The 19,840-nt window shown below is 44.3% G+C and overlaps 1 protein-coding gene across 1 annotated transcript in view; it reads right to left on the reverse strand.

Moving 5' to 3' along the window:
* Positions 1-18,645, reverse strand: part of LEMD1 (LEM domain containing 1) — a 26,314-nt gene extending 7,669 nt beyond the window's left edge. Inside the window, exons 1-3 of the mRNA XM_081825107.1 lie at positions 18,544-18,645; positions 17,814-17,936; positions 14,892-14,962 (exon numbers count right to left, since the gene is read on the reverse strand). Coding sequence (XP_081681233.1) covers positions 14,892-14,962; positions 17,814-17,936; positions 18,544-18,625 — 276 coding nt within the window. The 5' untranslated portion in view covers positions 18,626-18,645. The remainder of the gene's footprint in view (positions 1-14,891; positions 14,963-17,813; positions 17,937-18,543) is intronic.
* Between the last annotated feature and the right edge of the window lie 1,195 nt (positions 18,646-19,840).

A 19,840-nucleotide genomic window follows, 5' to 3' on the forward strand; every position in this document is an offset into this window, starting at 1 on the left:
GAGTGAGCCGCTGGTGTGAGGGATGGGACTAAGGAAAGAATTCTTATTATCACTCTTACTTAATACTACAATAAAGGGGGTCTTAGTCAGTCCAGTAAAACAAAACAAGACCAAAAAAAATGAAAGGTATAAAAACTGGACTAAAAAAATCTACAGAAAAATTATTATAATTGCAGAGGGTCATTGTTATAAGATCAGTATGCAAAAGTCAATTTTGTTTCTATATACTAACAACAAACCATTTAAACATAATTTTTAAAAGATACTATCCCCAATAGCAACAAAATTTAAAAACCTAGCACAGCTACCTACTAAAGCTAACAAAAGATGAGCATGACCTACACTGAGAAAATTATGAAATCTTACTGAAGGACGTTAAAGAAAATTTAAATTAATGTAAAGAACATGAGCAGGAAGACTCAACAGAGTAAAGCTTTAGCTCTTTCCAAATTAATTCATAAAGTCAATAACATTTCAATCAAAATTTCAATATGAATTTTCCATGGAACTTAATACGCTCATTCTAAAATTTATATGGAAGGACGAAAGGATAAGTAAAATAGAGACACTATTTTATTTTATTTTTTTTTTTAAAGATTTTATTTATTTATTTGAGACAGAATGAGAGAGAGCACGTGAGAGGGGGGAGGGTCAGAGGGAGAAGCAGGCTCCCGCCGAGCAGGAAGCCCGATGCGCAACTCGATCCAGGGACTCCAGGATCATGACCTGAGCCAAAGGCAGTCGCTTAACCCACTGAGCCACCCAGGCGCCCGAGACACTATTTTAAAACAACAAGGAGGGGCGCCTGGGTGGCTCAGTGGGTTAAGCGACTGCCTTCGGCTCAGGTCATGGTCCTGGAGTCCCGGGATCGAGTCCCGCATGGGGCTCCCTGCTCGGCGGGGGGTCTGCTTCCCCCTCTGCCCTCTTCCCTCTTGTGCTCTCTGTCTCTCATTCTCTCTCTCTCAGATAAATAAATAAAATCTTTAAAAAAAAAAATAAAACAACAAGGAGGATGCGGGCTTGCTAAGGTCATTAAAACATTCTGCTGTCAGCACAGGCTGGACAAGCTGATCAGAATAGAGACCCCGTTGAATTAATCACAGCTTTTGTTTTCCGTGGTTTATGATGCTTTGACATCTCGAGTCTTGCTAATCCTAGAGAGAATGCACATGAGCAAGCCTTTCATAGGCAAGTCAACCAACCCCAAACCCATATCCCCAGCTACCGCCTTTGTCTCTCATATCCCAAGCCAATATTTTCCCCTGCTCTAATTCGGCCCCGTTCCTGGCCAACTAGGAACCAGTCTTGTAGCCCGGAGTCCACTGAAATTGCTCAAACTAGCCAATCCTAAAATGCATACCTTGCCTGACCAATTTCCTCCTGCAAAAACCACAATAAAGTCGGTGCCCATATCTTCCCCTCACTGCCATCCCCCCACTTGACCCTGATCCTTCCCCACGTGGCCCTGCCTGCCATGAATTCTCTCAGTGGTAGTGTCTCGTGTCTGTCACCATGCCTGATAAAAACAAATTCTGGGTACATTTTGAAACACCCATGTAGGTACGGAAATCTGATATAGGACAAAAGCTAACAATGCAGAGCAGAAGAAAAAGGACAGGCTTCAAAAATGAGATTGGGAACAAGATGGGATAGATATGCTTCTCTCAGCTTCTTCTGCTGAGTATCGCTCCAAAACCTGGACATTATATATAAAGCAAAGGTAAGGAGACACCGAAAGGTGGAGAGAAGCAGAGGGACTAGGGACCTTGGCACCCAAGGACTGACGTGTGGTGAGTGCCCTGGGTCTTCCTCTTACCTCCCATACCCCCAGAGGCAGTGCTGGAGAAACTGGCAACCTGAAAACGGTAATGGGTGCAAATGGAAAAAACCCCCAGAAAAACCAAAGGACAGGAAAGGAGAAAGGGGCAGCCAAGTAAGACAGAAGACTTTTTGACAGTCACTGTCCTACCCCAGCCACAGAGCCTACCCCCGTCCCCACCACCCAAGGTGCAAGGGGGAAGCCTGGACCACCAGCCCCAGGTGTCAAACCCTCCCTCTTCCCACAGGGGTGGAGTCAATGGAGGCCACGTGGGAGCCCCCCCAGCAGCCTAGCAACAAGGCACCCCACATGAACACCAGGGTGGCTGTGGAGGCCCAGTGGGAGACCCGGACTTCTATCCCTACCTGACAGCGAAGAGCTGACACCCCTCTATCCCCACCAGTGTGAAGTCTGAGGAGGCCTGCTAAAACAAAAGACTTAACTGAAATCCAGAGTCTCATAAACATCAACAAATGGAGATGACACAAATGTTGGAATTATCTGACCAGGATTTTAAAGCAGCCATCATAAAATGCTTCAAGGAGCAATATGAAAAGGTTTGTAACAAATGAAAAAAAAAAATCAACTCCTTGCAGAGAAGTAGAATATATACAGAAGAGCCCCGTGTAAATTTAGAAGTGGAAAAAAAATGCAACCACCAAAATTAAAAACTCACTAAATGGGCTTGACAGAGGAATGGGGAACACAGAGGAAAGAATCAATCTGCATGAAGATAGAACTGTATAAATCACCCACAACAAAACCCAGAGAGAAAACAGGAGAAAAAAAAAAAAAGCACAAAAAACAGATAAACAGAGTCTTGGGGGATTACAATAGAAGATCTAACATTTCTGTCATCAGAGTCCCTAAAGGAGAGGAGAATGAGGTCAGGCTGAAAAAGATATTTGAAAAAATAATGGCTGAAAATGTCCCAAATTTGGCCAAAGACATAAATGTACAGATTCAGGAAGCTGACTGAATTCCAAACAGGACAGATGCAAAGAAATCTATGCCAAATACAAATCATAATCAAACTTCTGAAGACCTTTGTGCATTAAGAGACATCACCAAGAAAGTAAAAAGGCAACCCACGGAATGAGAAAAAATATTTGCATATCTTTCATCTGATAACACTCTGGCTTTCAGAATATATAGAACTCTTACAACTCAACAATAAAAAGACAAGCAACAGGGGCGCCTGGGTGGCTCAGTTGGTTAAGCAACTGCCTTCGGCTCAGGTCATGATCCTGGAGTCCCTGGATCGAGTCCCGCATCGGCCTCCCTGCTCAGCGGGGAGTCTGCTTCTCCCTCTGACCCTCTCCCCTCTCATGTGCTCTCTGTCTCTCTCATTCTCTCTGTCTCAAATAAATAAATAAAAATCTTTAAAAAAAAAAAAAAAAGACAAGCAACCTAGTTAAAAAATGGACAAAGGGCTGGACTAGACATTTCGCCAAAGAAGATACATGAATGGCCAATAGCACATGAAAAGAATGCTCAACATCATTAGTCATTAGTCATCAAAATGCAAATCAAAACACATTGAGATACCATTTCACATCTTCCAGGATGGCTACTAAAAACAAGTTGGCATAGAAGGACAAGTGTTGTCAAGGATATGGTGATACTGGATCCCTCAGACATTAGTGTGAATGTAACATGCTGCAGCTATTGTGGAAAATGGTTTGGCTATTACTAAAAATGTTGAATACAGAAATACCACATGACCCAATAATTCCACTCCTAGGTGTATATCTGAAAGAATTGTAAACAGGTATTCAAATACTTGTCCTTGAATTTTTACAGTATCACTTTTCCCAATATGCAAGAGGTATAAACAAGCTAAATGTCCATCAACAGATGAATGAATAAACAAACTGTGGTCTATTCATATAATGGAACACTATTCACTCAAGCCCTGATGCAAATACAGGCTATAATGTGGATGAACCTTACAAACCGTCAGCTGGGTGAAAGGAGCCAGTCACAAAATAGCACATACTGAATATTCCGCTTATATGAAATAGCTAGAAGAAGTAAATCCATTGAAACAGAAAGCAGATTAGTAGTTGCCAAGAAGGGGTTGGGGAGGATCTGCTTAATGAGTACTGAGTTTTATTTTGAGGTAATGAAAATGTTTTGAAACTAGATAGAGGTGATGGTGTCACAGCATTATGAATGCCCCAAATGCCAGTGATTTGTGCACTTTAGTAAATTTTAGGGGCGCCCGGGTGGCTCAGTCATTAAGCGTCTGCCTTCGGCTCAGGTCATGATCCTGGGGTCCTGGGATCAAGCCCCGCATTGGGCTCTCCGCTCAGTGGGAGCCTGCTTCTCCCTCTCCCACTCCCCCTGCTTGTGTTCCCTCTCTCGCTGTGTCTCTCTCTGTCAAATAAATAACATCTTAAAAAATAAAATAGTAAATTTTATGTGAATTTAATCCTAGTCGAAAAATTTCTGGGGTGCCTGGGTGGCTTAGTCGGTTAAGCATCTGCCTTGGGCTCAGGTCATGATCCCAGAGTCCTGGGCTCCCTGCTCAGTAGGGAGTCTGCTTCTCTCTCTCTCTCTCTGCTGCTCCCTCTGCCACTCCCCCTGCTTGTGCTCTTTCGCTCATGCTCTCTCTTTTGAATAAATAAATAAAATCTTTAAAAAAAAGAAGAATTTCTGATTTTTGTCACTGTAGTGTGAATATCCTTATGTCTTCAGTCTAAGGAAATACATACTGAAGTTTTGGGGAGGGAGTAAAATGATCATGATGTTTACAATTTAGTCCAAGAAAAGAATAGATAAAATTATAAAACAAATATGGCAAAATGTTAAAAACTGGTAAATCTGGGTGAAGGCCACAGAAGAATTATTTGTTAGAAACTTTCTGTAAGCTTGAATTATTTTTTTCATTACTTTTTTTTAAAGGCACTGAGGAAAGAGTGAAAGACAAGGCCCAGGTGGGGGATGGTAATGGAGGAGGCTATGCATGTGTGGGGGCAGGGAGTAGATAAGAAATCTCTGCACCTTCCTCTCAAATTTGCGGTGAACCCAAAACTCCTGTAAACAAAAAAAAGATAAGCCCAGACTACTAGAAGATATGTGCTACACTTATGACTGACAAAGGATTAGTATCCAAAATATATAAAGAGATCCTGTAAATTAACAAGAAAAAGATAACCTAATAGAAAAATGAGCAAAAGACATGAACTGGCACTTCATAGATGAGAAAACACAAATGACCAAAAACATGTAAGAAGATGCTCAACCTTATAAGCAATAATAAGCAAATTATTATTATAATGAAATACAATCTTATACCCATTACTTTGATAAACATTAAGTGTGGTGATACTAAATTTTGAAGAAGATTGAGAATGACAGAGCTCTCCATATATTGCTAGTAGGAATGTAAGATGGTGCAGTCACTTTGTAGGGTGATTTAACATGATCTCTAAAGTTGAAGAGGTCTGTGTCCTTGGCTATCTAACAATTCCACTCCTAGGTGTATTCATTCAATCAGAAAAAAATTCTTGCCCGTGTATACAATGGTTCACACATCACAGTGTTTGTAGCAGCATTGCTTATAATAGAAAAACTTGGAAACAATCCAAATGTCCAATAAATAAGGAATGGATCTATATATATATATATTTTTTAAAGATTTTATTTATTTATTTGACAGAGAGAGAGCACAAGCAGGGGGAGTGGCAGGCAGAGGCAGAGGGAGAAGCACGCTCCCCACAGAGCAGGGGGAGCCTGATGTGGGACTTGATCCCAGGACCCTGGGATCATGACCTGAGCTGAAGGCAGTCGCTTAACCAACTGAGCCACCAAGGCGCCCCTGGATCAATATATTTTTACAATAACTATACAGCAGTGCAAATGAATGAACCAGGACTACAGATATTGGAAGAAGCCCATGGCATAATGCTGAATGATAATGGGAAGTTATAGAAGAATACTTACATGATGATGTTATTTATTTATTTATTTATTTATTTATTTATTTATTTATTTATTTACTGAGAGAGCGAGAGAAAGTGGGGGGCGGTGGCGCGGGGCAGAGGGAGAGAGAGAGAGAATCCCAAGCAGGCTCCACGCCCAGTGTGGAGCCTGACGTGGGGCTCGATCTCATGACCCTGAGATCATGACCTGAGCCTAAATCAGGAGTGGGATGTCTGATCAACTGAGCCACCCAGGCGCCCCATGATGATGTCATTTAAATAAAATCTAAAATCAGGAGAAACTAAAGTTGTGGATACTATAAAGAAAGGAAAAGAATGAAAAGTAGTAAATTCAGGATAGTGGTTACCTTGGGGGAAAGCAGGGAAGAGGAATATGATCAGGGAGGGCTACATTGGTCTTCAACAGAATTGATTTATTTTTTTAATCTCTGTGATGGGAATCTAACTGCTCATTATAGAATTCTTTATACCTTTTTTAGATGCATAAGATCTATTATCATAAACCATCAAAAAATATTTTCAGGTTTGAATTTTTTTCTATTCCCTTGGGCAAATTCCAGCTACCCATCTGCATATCTGTCAGCCCATTTAAACTGTGCTGATTTCTGTACCAGGGCTTCTACATGTGAATGGAAGGGCCACCAAAGAGTGCCTCATATGGATTCTCATTACAAAGCAATCGTCAGAAAAGAAGCCTTTTGCTTCCATGGGTGAACAGATGTCCAGAAGTCCTTCTGCGATATCACGGAAAGAGACACTGGGGGGAGCTGTTTCACTACTCAGGTGCCTGGTTGTCTTTCCTTCCCTTATGGCAGCCTGATCTAATGGAAAGGGCAATAGGATGGAAATTAGGAGGCTGGAAGTCCATTTCCGATTTTTCTGCTACCTCTCTGTGTGGTCTTGGGTGAGTCATAATCCCTCTCGGCCATTTTCCTCATCATTCCTCACCACACAGCCTCCTTCAAGAAGACTTTCAAATAGGAAATTCCATGATCAATAATTACAATAAATCACTCCTGAACTCATGAATAGTGATGAACAGGGCCTGGTTCTTGCAAAACCTTAACAAGTCCCAAGAGATTAAAGTAATCTGGGGTTCTCGTATGGGAGGTACAACGGGGAAACTCCTCTCCCTAAACTGATACATACAGCCATAGACCCATAATGCAACGGATAAATTAACTAAAGTCAGGGTTATAATCGGAGGTGAAAAGGAGAAGCTGAATTTTCTAAATAAATTCATATTTTCCGGTAAAAAGAGAACAACACTACTCATAATTCAGTTTTATGAAAATAACTTTACCTTTATTAACATGTTATCACTGTAACCAGAGTTTGGTTTCACTATCTCTTCCTGCTGTTCCTGTATTTCAAAAACTGGGTTCTATTACATAGAAAGAATCAGCATATAATCAATAAGATAAAGTCATATTGATCGTTAAGGATATTTAAGCATATCTACCAGGAGGTTAGTATTTTTACAGGGAGAATGTTGAATTACATTCCTTGTAAAGACAGCATTTAGCTCCCATTAGCACATGTTACAGGTAAGAACAGAGGGCTTATTAAGTAGTTATAGAATATGTAATTTACTCTTCACTTTGACCCAATTGGAATATACAACTACTACTGGGAATAAGGATGTTTTTCAATTGATTAAGAAACTGTTATAGTGATGTTTAACGTCGGTCTCCTAAAACCTTTACATGCAACTCAACTCAAACTGCACACTTAAATAGTCCTTTAATACTTATTCCCGGGCGCCTGGGTGGCTCAGTGGGTTAAGCGACTGCCTTCGGCTCGGGTCATGATCCTGGAGTCCCGGGATCGAGTCCCGCATCGGGCTCCCTGCTCGGCGAGGAGCCTGCTTCTCCCTCTGACCCTCCTCCCTCTCGGGCTCTCTCTCATTCTCTCTGTCTCAAATAAATAAATAATAAAATCTTAAAAAAAAAATACTTATTCCCTTGGCATATTGGGCCTCCTGATGGCAGCATTTGGGGTAGTCAATGCACATGCTAATTATAGGCCTACAAGGTAACTTATCAGCAATAACAGGAGAGTAAAAATCCTATTAAAGTTTTGGCACAAAGATATGGAAACAGACCTCAAAATTGGAAGCAAAAAAGAGAAATGAAGCTTTCCTTCCTTCCTTTTCCTCCCCTGGGAGTCAGTGTGGGAAGAGGGAACATGGACGCAGAGGGTCAGCATGTCCAGAGGCCAAAGAGATGGAGTGCAGGGGGCTGTGTATATGGAGGGGGGCACTGGGGTGCCTCGTGGCTGAAGAATGGGAACGGTAGGGGAGGGGACAGCATGAAGGCATTAGTGTGCCAAGGAAGAGAGACGGTGAGGGGACGGTCACGTGGAGGGGTTGGCAAGTCCAGTGGTGGAGGAAGGGGTGATGGGGGTTATGCAGAAGGGGTGGTGGCTGTTACGATGGGAGACTGGTTACACTGAGTAAAATTTTTAAATTGAGCAAAAATATATTGAGGATAATGGAAGCCAGGTTTCTCACAGTCGTAGGAAGGGGAAAGGTTAGAAGGGACACTGAAATGGTGGATTGGAACTGGAGGTCAACGTGGACTCGTGGCTTTTAACTTTATATGTAGAGAGATAAAAATAGTTATAGACGTTCAGGTGTATGTGTACATTTGCAGACATTTATTTTTTATCTCTATGCACTGAGAGGGCCTGGAAGCAACAACTCCCCAGTAGCAGTGAGCTCCCTAAAGGCCTAGATTTTGGTTTCCAAATACCACCCTGCAATAAAAGGAACCAAGGCTCCCGGAGCAGGAAAAGCACAAGAAGGGGCTGAAACATCTTGTGCTGGAAATTAAGAAAATCCTCAAGGAATAATGAGGACATATTAAAAGGACACAGTATCTGTTTTGAAGGGGCTCCCACTGGCCAAATCTGAAACAATTTAAGCATTAAAATGGTATCAATGAATACAACCTACTGAATCAAAAGGAATCAACAAGTCCATGCTAATATATATGGATTAATGAATAAGGGGAGCTCTTCCTTATGGTAGAATGTCAACTAATAAATATAGAAGGAAGGATAGAAATAGAAAATCTTTTTGCCCTTATTTTTAATTTTTTCGAGTAATCTCTCTGCCCAGCGTGGGGCTTGAACTCGCAACCCCGAGATCAAGAGTCACACGCTCTACCAACTGAGCCAGCAAGGCGCCCCTAGGAATAAAAAATCTTAATGGGCCATCATCATAATGGAGGTGGAATCAGGCAGCCCTCCATGGGTACTGGGGCTAACAGATGAGGTTTGATGAGGAACACTATGTTGGTATCATTTCAGAATAATTCCCCACAAAAGACAGTTCAGTTACAAAGGGGAAAATGATGGCTTTATGGAGACATCTGACAGATGCCAACTTTCCCAGGTGGTTTAGGTTACCATCACCAGCAGTGGGACAGGATGACATTGTTCCCTGTTGTGACACTCTGAGAAGAGCATAGCACCCCGTCTGAGGAATTTCTGCCCAGAATGCAAGGCCTCTATGAATAGTCAAAAGGAAAAATCAGACAGAAAAAAATCACCCAACAGAAATGAAAGGCCTTATTTTTAAAATAGTCAAGGGTGTGAATGACAGGGAAAGATTGAGGTACCGCTCCTCCAGACCGAGAGGCAAAGTGCATTCCTGGATTGGTCGTGGACCAGAAAGCAGAAAGACATTTTGGGGACAATTGGTGAAATTTGTATGGGGTCTGAATATTAGACGGTAGCATTGAATCAATGTGAATGTCCTTCTTTGGAGTGTCACATGGTGGTTATGGAGGAAAGTGTCCTTTGGTGGTAGGCAGAAGACGTGCAGGGGAGCTGAGAGACTTCCCGTCTACGGCTGGCCCTCAAACGGTTCAAAGACACAATGGCAGGGCACATATGCACACAGAGCAAATGCGGTAAAAGCCAACCACTGGATAACCTGGGTGGAAGCAATCTAGGAGTTCCTTATGCTAATCTTGCCACTGTCCCTAAGTTTGAAGTTATTTCAAAATAAATTATTTTTTCAATGTTTCAAAAGGCAGGGGAAGGATTTAGCATAAGATTAAGAAGAAGGAGTCCTTAGATACAAAGAGGGCACATAGGACTTTTTTTTTTAAAGGTTGGTCTGCCTCATTCAACACACAGCACTCACAGAGAACGATCTTTAATTATATCTGTATATTGGGTGCCTGGGTGGCTCAGATGGTTAAGCGTCTGCCTTCGGCTCAGGACATGATCTCAAGGTCCTGGGATGGAGCCCTGCATCGGGCTCCCTGCTCAGCCGGAAGCCTGCCTGCTTCTTCTTCTCTCCCTGCCTCACCCCCTGCTTGTGCTCTCTCTCTCGCTCTCTCAAATAAATAAATAAAATCTTGTAAAAAAAGATAAATATACCTGTTATATAATTATATAATAGATAAATATACCTGTGGGCACTCTGATAAATCCTTCTCTGCAGCACTTAGGAGTTCAATACTGAGATTCAGTTGCCATCATACTATTTTCCATTAAGCAGTTTGCTTTGTTTTGTAGATAATTAAATATCGTGCTTTTTCCATGATAATACTGATGATAATAGTAGTTATTATTGTACTTATATGGCTCTTACGATGTAGCATCGCTACTCTGTTTTACATATGTTAACTTAATCCTCCCAACGCTCTATGAAGTTGAGACCATTATTGTCCTGATTTATAGATGAGGAAATTAAGACCGGGAGGTCAGGTGTCTTGTCCAAGTCAGTTTCAGAGCTGGGATTTGAACCCAGGCAGTCTGGCTCTGGAGTCCAGATTTTTGATACACATATTCTTTGTTTCCAGAGCTCATTTTAAAGTTTCTCCAGGGCAGGAACCATGGCTCCTTTTGCATCTATTTTCTTCCTCAAAAAGGTCTAGCACAATGCCCAGTATAAATAGTTGTGAACTCACAGGCTGAGACCCAGGGGTGGAAGGTCTGTTGCAACCATTCCCTGGGTGGTCATCAATTCACTGTGCCCTAAGCATTGTCCCTCAGGAGAATACGTTAAGGTATGTCTAAGAGACAAAAGAGATAGTACAGAATAGGAAGTCAGAGAAAGGGAGATCATCAACATCAATATATAACAAAGGTTCCCTTGGGTTCAGCCAACAAAGACTGAGTAACTCCCTCCTTCCTCTCCCCATATGGCTGGCACTGGATTCAATGCAGAGGATTCAAAGACATCGGTTTTCACGCTCGGAGTTTTACAACCTGAAGCCAAAGCTCTTAGGCAGAGGGTGGGAGTTGGGGAGGATTGAAAGGGCAGATTGCTAGACCCAGACCCACAGAACACATTTTTAGAAGCTCCTGGAGGAATGTGTCACATAGGTGGCAAGATGAGAAGAGTTTTCCGGGCTGGGAGAACAGGGAGAACAGGAGAACCAGGATTCTGGCAGGAACGAACATGCGTGTCTGGGAGTGAACAAGGAGACACCGAAGGGGCCAGGGGCGCTCCGGAGCACACAGCTCCCAGGCCCAGCAGCCCTCTGGGGATTGGACAAGCAGCCGTCCAGAGACGGGAGTGCACGTGCAAACATCTCCACCCCTGGAACCACTCTTAAGCCCAGGGTGCCCAGATGCCCTGGTTTGCCAGGACAGTCCTGTTTGATTCCTGTTATTCCAGCGTCTCTTCTAGAAGTGTCCCCTTTCATTCTCAAAAGCATCCTGCCAGGGGTGTAAATGACATGGTCACCTTACTCAGAGGCCACTTTATGCAGCCTGACATTGCAGATCATTCTGCTTCCCCAACACCCCAAATCCCATCTCCCCCTCTTTGGTAGAAGGGACTTAGAGCCTGCATTACACACATTGGCTTTCCTGCCTTCTCCATCACAGGAGGCACCCGCTGTGCCCCGAGTCCATCTGATGAAAAAATCCCCAATTAAAAAATATATATTGGCCTGACTTCCTGAGTGATCTTAATCTCCAAAGCAGTGGGCTGCATTCGTGATCTGATAAAACACACACACATGCAGGATTACAAAGTGTCTGGAAATGGACTTAATGAAAATCTCAAAGTAGTTTGTATTCCACTGGAAACCCTGCTAGGATGAGAGGGGAATAGGTGTTCCTTGGTGTTCCAAAAAAATGCAAATTCTGCCTCTCCAGCTACTCTGAGGGCAGTTAGGTACACACCACTGCTCTTAAGTAATTAAAGTCTATGGTGTTAGACAAGTGACTCCATAAACACACTTTTTACCACCTTTTACATGGAAATTTAAATGCTTATTTACATTTCCTTCAGAATTTAATGTTGAACAGATGTCTTGAGGCCCTTCTGAGAATCAGAACGGCTTATATAAATCCTTCAGATCCAAACATTTCGGGCCCTCACAAACTTTCAGTTGAATTCTATTGCCAATTCAAAATATTGATGTGGTTTTATTTCAGGTTTATGGAAAGCAAAGACCTGAAGGGCGCTGGTCCCGCCCGCCTGCACTGCAAATATTCAGGTTGCTTTGTTCTCCCCTCCGTGTCTGTGCAGGATCTAGACAAAGGGGTGCTCTGACCGCAGGAGGTTTTTTGAATGGAAAGGATTCCTCTGATGAGCCATTTGGAAGATTTAAAACATCCTTTTAGAAAGTTTGATAAGCTATCAGAATTACTTCATCAGATTTGAATTCTGTTCAAATGGGAAGCCAAAGCTACATCCACTATAGGAATGTGTACTCGGGGTTTCCTTTTCACTTGCTGAAACTCAACGAGGAGTTTAAATACTAGAACATATTGGGGCGCCTGCGTGGCTCAGCCATTAGGCGTCTGCCTTCAGCTCAGGTCATGGTCCCGGGGTCCTGGGATCGAGTCCCGCATTGGGCTCTCCGCTCAGCAGGAGCCTGCTTCTCCCTCTCCCACTTCCCCTGCTTGTGTTTCCTCTCTTGTTGTGTCTCTCTCTGTCAAATAAATAAATAAAATCTTTTAAAAAAATAAAAATAAATAAATAAACACTAGACCATATTGGCAAACTAACCTGTTTGTCGCTAGAGCGGTTTGGCAGATGGGATGAGGTGAGCTCTGGGCTCCTACTCTGTGTGAGAGCCTGTAACAGCTTACTGCAGGGGAGGGAGGGCAATTTTAAGGGGATGCACAGGCATGGCTTTGGAGTCGGGTCCTTAAACAATCACAGGATTTGAACCAGAAGAAAATGGGCAGGGGATGGGGGTGCGGAGGATGAAAAGCATGCCAGACATAAGGAACGGCTGAGGCAAAGGCACATGGGAAGGAAATGAGAGAGGTGGGAAACCAGGGAAGAGTCTGTAGGGTGATGAGGGAGATACTGGAGTCTCTTCGTGGTGCGTGGTAAGTTTGCGCCTTGTTTCCAGGCGAAGTGAGTGTCATGGCTCAAGCTCTGCTTGTACATCTGAACTGGAATCAGGAAAGGTTAGAGGCGGAGGTCAGTTAGGAGGATATTACAATTGTTCCGATAAAAATAAAAAGTAATATGGGGGCGTCTGGGTGGCTCAGTCGGTTAAGTGTCAGACTGGATCTCAGCTCAGGTCTTGATCTCAGGGTCGTGAGTTCAAGCCTGCATTGGGCTCCATGCCCAATGGGGAGCCTACTTAAATAATAATAATAATAATAATATGGGTGCAAGTTAGGATAGCAGAAAGGAGGGATGGATTTTTAAAAATCATAATTCAAATCCACTGGCAACTGTTTATATGTGAGGGGCAATGGGTATTCCAAGATAACTCTGAGGCCTTGAGCCTGGACAGCGGGAAGGTGGTGAAACCATCAAGGTGAACAGAGGCCACAAATGCAGGTTTGGGGTGAGCAAAAATGAGCTTGGTCCTGGATGTCCTCAGTGGGAGGAGCTGGGAGGTAGAGCTCACCACGGAGAGAAAGATAAATACACTTCTGCAATCTATGAAATGTTCACGATTATAAATAACATTTGCTGCATGAATGCAGGAAGGAGGGGAGGAAGGAAGGAAAGACAAGGAAAAGTAAAGAGCTCTCCGGGAGGGGGCTGGATGTGGAGGCCTCTGCCTAGGGGGAAGGAGCCCGTGTGGAGGCTTCTGTGTGGAAAGATGACATGAGGTAAAGGGAAGGAGGTGGGCAATGGAAATGATGTAGAGCAGGAGGAGAGGGGGGCTAGAGACAGATCTCATTGAGGGGCCAGAAGACAGGGTCAGAATGGAAACTGTCAGGGCGCCTGGGTGGCTCAGATGGTTAAGCGTCTGCCTTCGGCTCAGGTCATGATCCCGGGGTCCTGGGATCGAGTCCCACATCGGGCTCCCGGCTCAGCGGGGAGCCTGCTTCTCCCTCTGACCCTCTCCCCTCTCATGCTGTTTCTCTCTCGCTCGCTCTCTAAAAAATAAATAAAATCTTTAAAAAAAGAATGGAAACTGTCCGAGGGGCAGAATCAGGAACCGAGCCAGCACAGTGTTGTCAAAATGGAAAGAGAGAGGCGTCTCTAAATACGGAGGGACAGTGGTCAGAAGACTGGGAAAAAGTCCTTGGGGTTGGCGTCTTAGAGTTCATGATGTGAACTAATTACATGCCTCCTTCTAGAGCTTTCCCTTCGCACCCACCCTGTGAGGTAGGTATTGCCATGAAGCTGCACAAGGAGTTGACATCTGTTAAGTGACTTCCCCAAAGCCCCAGGACGAAGCCCAGGGAAGGACAGGGACTCTAAGCCAGCGAGGCCTCACTGTGAAACCTCTGACCCTCACACACTTGGCCATGAGCTTCAACACGGCAGTGAGGGTGGAAGCCAGAGCTCAGTGTCTGGGAAAGACAAGGAAGCAGGAACTCACATTGCTTCTCCGCTCAGGCTCATGGTGAGTCTGGAACCGTGCTCAGGGCTCCCTGCCAATGTGGACCCTGGGGCCCCAGGAAAGGGGAGGGGAATGGCAGCCGGAGGGCGAAGCAGGGTAGCCGCAATCTCAGGGAGGGGCAGGAGGACGGTGACTCTGGGTCTTGAGCCAGAACATGGAAATAGTTTCACCAAACAGAAACCTGCATTACAACGAGCTGCTGTAAACTAGGATTTTACCGCTAGACCAGAATGGAGTCACTTGCTATTTCCTTTCTTAATACCTTCGGGAGTGCTATTTCCTATATTTAATATATTATGGGTAAAAGTATTCATGCATTAGAATTGTACATACTTTTTTGGGTCCCTTGTTTTTTTCTGATGAGAGAATGATATTTCCTTTCAAAATGATAGTGGCATTAAGCTCTGGATCATGGAAAACAAAAGGAAAATAGGCCATGAGAACATACGAGCTAGAAAGGGAAATAAACACCAGTCATCGGGGTGAATTCTCCCAATTGTAGGGCAGGAGAATTTCATGAGGGGAAGAAAATTCACTTTGCTCTTCTGAGGGCAAAGGGCATTTCTGCAGTGGCCATTGTGCAAAGCGCTGAGCCTGTCCCCGGGGGACACGGGAGGGCTCCTAACAGGAAGGCCGTCATGTCTGTATACATTCTATACACTGTATACATTGCTGAGCTCAAGTTGGCCGCTCCTCTGGGCGGCTGGTTTCAGTCTAGTCAGTGCCCCTTTGAACCAGCTGCAAGCCTCACGCATCCTTGAATGTCTAGATCGGGCGGGAGGATTTTCTCCTGTGTCCGAAGAAGCCCCCAGAGGAGGGAAGGCCAGACCTGTGCTAAAAGGCTTTAACATCGGGAAACTGCTGGGGGCAGGAAAGGTGGTTGTTCGTCAACCCTTGGCTTCAGCTGGTGGAGAAGCATTTTGATAAACTCGGAGCAATCAGGGGCTGTTACACACTCAGAAGAGCTGTTGGAGGGGATTTTAAAGGAGCCCTCCGACTCCAGAATATTTGGGAAGCTGGAAAAGAGGTTCGACCATTAAAGCTATGTCCACTTGGTGCCAAAACAATGAGTGAAAATGAGAAAAAAATCAAACCCACCCATTGTCTGGATAACCTACTGCTTCGCCTTAGGTCTGCACTGGGCCCCTGTCACACGCTCCCCACCGTGTCCCCACCCCAGGACGAGGTGTTTCTGTGAAGCGCCCAAGGCTGAATCTCCCCAGGACCTTATCAGTCCCGTGGCAACCCCTTCATTCTGATGACACCGGGGTCTCTGAGGCTCCTCCAATGAGCAGACTCAAACATCTGATTCAGACCTGACCCGGAGACAGCAGTCATTGCCTACTTGACCTAAGCACCGTCCACTGACACCGTAGCATTGCGTGACAAGGGAGGGACTGACCCAGAGCTTTCTCCTCTGACCTGACTGCCTGAAGTTGGCTGGTGGCAGGTGGATACAGTCTGTAAGGCAAAGGCAAAGCTTACAAACTGAAGGACCCATCCTCGCGGCCTGGGCATACATGCCCCTCTGCGGAGGGCTGCATGCTGGGAAGCAAGAGAGCTTGGCCTAGGACCACCACAGCTTGGCTGTGCAGCTTTGACCCGCAGTCCTGGGCAGCTGTGAGCAGTAAGGACACAAGGCTTCCTCTCTGGAATCTTCCAACCTGGCCCTTCATTTCATTAGAGGGCTACTCTAGTCCCTTCAGCTCCTGTCTAGGGCAGGAAACACACGCAGTCCCAGGTCTGGGGCATGACTCTGAACATATCCCCCATCCAGAAAGGGTCTGGGGTATGCTCAGGGGCCGGTGGGGTCCATATCCCAGTCCTGCTGCTCTTTCAAATGAGGCCGGCCACACGGGACTTAGGGAAAGCTCTCAGAACTGCACCACCTCGATACCAGGCATCACCAGGGGATTTTTCAGAAGGCCCCAGGCACTTATCTTACTTGTTAAACTATTCACTTGAGCTGTATGAAATTGCCATTTTTTGGTAGGTCAAACATGGTCAAAAAGGTAATGTGTTCATCCTCACAATAGAAATTGTGAGAACAGTGTAAGGCATATGGTGGAAAGAACACAGTTATGAGAACCAGACCTAGGTGCAAATCTCAGTTCTGTCACCCTCTTTCAACAAACACATCCTGCATTCCTGCTCCATGTCTGGTACTGTTCCAGGAGCTGGACATGTAATGGTGACAGAGACGACGGACCTTGCTCTTCATGGCACATTCTGGGGGCGCTTCCTGGGTGTTCGATGTTGGGCCACTCGGCTTCTCAGAACTTCAGCTAAAAGTTTGTGAGGGTTAGGGCGCCTGGGTGGCTCAGTGGGTTAAGCGACTGCCTTCGGCTCAGGTCATGATCCTGGAGTCCCTGGATCGAGTCCCGCATCGGGCTCCCTGCTCAGCAGGGAGTCTGCTTTGCCCTCTGACCCTATGCCCTCTCATGTGCTCTCTCTCATTCTCGCTCTCTCAAATAAATAAATAAAATCTTTAAAAAAAAAAAGTTTGTGAGGGTTAAACGAGATATTGCACTTAAGGGCAGACGTGCACTGGAGGCCTTCAAGGCATGGTAGTTCCTGTTATTTTTCTGTGGCTCATGGAGGACTCCTAATAAATATTTATTGAATGAAACAGCCTTGGAATGGATTATAGGAATCTTCAAGCCCATCTCCTACAGGAGAATGGTGCCCGTGGGGGCAGGGGCCACTGGAACAGAAGCCCCCGGATCCCCACAGCTCTGCACCTACCCTGGGGCCCGCAAGAGACCAGCTGTGGTCAGCTCCCATGAAGTCAGGAGGGCGGTAGGCATAAGAGTTCCGGAAGGTACCGTTTGGTTCATCTTTCTGAACGGATTTGAAATCATTTAATCTGAAGAAAATAATTGTCCCATTTATTGATTGAGGCAAAACAGAGGTTGGGACCTCAAAGGAGATGTGGAAACTACCTGCAGGAACTCCCGGTTTTAGAAATCAAACACAGATTTGGCTCGGGTTAATAAGAGGACATGAAAATTGACCAGGTCCCCCCCCCCCACCACCACCACTTTCCATCCAGTGGGGTCACTGGCATGAACATGGACATGGAATAACGGATTCCTCTTGCAGCCCGGGGGCCTATTCTCCAGGCTCTGTGTGCAAACAGGCCATCTGGACATTTCATAGGTCACCCTGCATAGCATTTCAAGCTACACAGATCATCCCAGACAGGGTAAGAATAAGCACACAGTTGCTATCTAGCAGTACAGCTTCTGATGGTACCTTCACTGTCGTCATCATCCTGAGCTCCATCCAGCTCCTCAGGTCCATTCATCACAGGTGATGCACAGGGAGGTGAGACCAACAGTTGCACCAACTTTTTTTCATACACTTTTCTGGTGGAAGCTGAAGAAGAATGTGGAGAACAGATTAAGTTATCCCGTTTGTGTAGGCGATCTCACTGCACGCTCGGTATTTCACCACGGGGATCCTTATTCGTGTACCTTACACTGTTGGTTAATTACGGCCTTTACAATCAGGTCCACCCCACAGCTATTCAACGCGCTCCTATCCTTCCACAAACAATTAAGTTGAGGCCTCCATGGATTAGCCAGGGAGGCAGGCATTGGATATATCCAAAAGTAAGACTGACAAAGTTGTACTTCCCATCTATGGGGAATATGAACAATAAGTACATAAACAGTTAACATAGTGCACATCCTAGAAACGAAAAAAACCAACAGGGTGATACAACCAAGAGTAAATGGGTTTTCCTTGTTGGAAAAAACCAATCCTTTCTCTCAGGCCCCATACTTAGTAACCTGTGTGTAACATCTGGGTGTATTTATCACTTCTTCCCCCTTTATGGTCTTCTGTGCTTTAAGAAATTTTTTCTATTTCCATTTTAATGTTTTTTATTGCATATGTTCCTTCCACTGTAAATAATCTTAAATCTTGGGAGGTAGTTTATAAGTAATAAATGACGAGTCTCTAATATTTGCCTCATACGTACGTAGCATTGGTCCAGGTGAAAATCCAAGCTTACTAAGTTCTTGCTGTAATTCATAGTCACTCAGACACTTCACATCCACCATGGCGTGATAGGAGTTTGGTCTCTTTCAGACAGTGGAATCTATGAAAGAGGAAAACATTAAGTTCTTTAGAGGAGCCTTACAAATAAGAACTAAAAATTTCCCGAAAGTCCACAGAAGTGCTTACAACCCAATCTCTCCAGTTTTGAAGGTACATGGGCAGTAACCCCCCAAATCAGCATTCTCTGCAATAAATCTCTCTTGGGTTTAGGTTGCCTCAGTGCAAGGCTTTGGGTGGGTGTCACTTTCCCCAATGTCTCTGGGGTTGAATTATTTCTAACTTTTCTACTTAACTCATGTGAGAAAAGTCTTCTGCACCAAATGAACACATGAACAAATATTTCTATGACTGCTTAGGAACTCTGAGTAAGACTCAGGCACTGAAAAAATAAGAAGTTAATTAAATATGAAAGAGCTGAGAGAGATTTTCTAGTGAGTTAAATAAAAGTTATTTATCCCTGCCCTCCTTTTGATGAGAGTCCAGAGAGTCCAGAGTGTTCAGTTATTGCAAACACTAGTAGTTTTCACACTTGTAATTTAACTCGGAACATAACGAGATGGTAGTTTTTAATTAACCGCCAGCAGACTTTGTAATTGCTGAATTGGCATTTGAAAAAAAAAAAAAGTCAGCTATTCATTCTCTGGCACATAAATTGACTTATATAGGCTTACACAAGTCTTGATTGGCTTTCCTGTCCTACACCAGCCTCAAGTTCAATCACATTTATGCACTTGATCTCTTTATCCCCCCAAAAGGACCCCTCCACCTACTTAACAAAATCCTGAAAAAGACACATTTGTTACACCTTTCAACAGAGATTTGTAATGTAGAAGTTTATTTATTGTACCTCACTGCTATTATATTTCCAGGCTTTTTAATATTGCAGTGAAAACAACTGCAAGAAGATCACTCAGCATCAGAGGATCTGGACCAATTTTAAGTCATGACTTTGCCTTTATTGGTGATCAATCAATGTCCAATTAGGAAGAACATTGTATACAAGCTGGAAGAAGCTGTGAGTTGTCATGTATAACAGGGTTGTTGGAGAACGCCTCGCTTTACAGTTCTCCTCCTTAAAGCTACACTTGGACCAGAGTCACATTCTGGCACAGAGTAGGGGCTTAGTAAATGGAAGTTTCCTTCTTCTCTACGTGATGGGGAAGCTGAATTAACATGTTTGGCCCCTAGGAAACGACCTAATATAGAAAGGAAGAGGA

Source organism: Leptonychotes weddellii, chromosome 6 (genome assembly GCF_054177405.1).
Source record: "Leptonychotes weddellii isolate Sample4059 chromosome 6, ASM5417740v2, whole genome shotgun sequence".
Taxonomy (NCBI): Eukaryota; Metazoa; Chordata; class Mammalia; order Carnivora; family Phocidae; genus Leptonychotes; species Leptonychotes weddellii.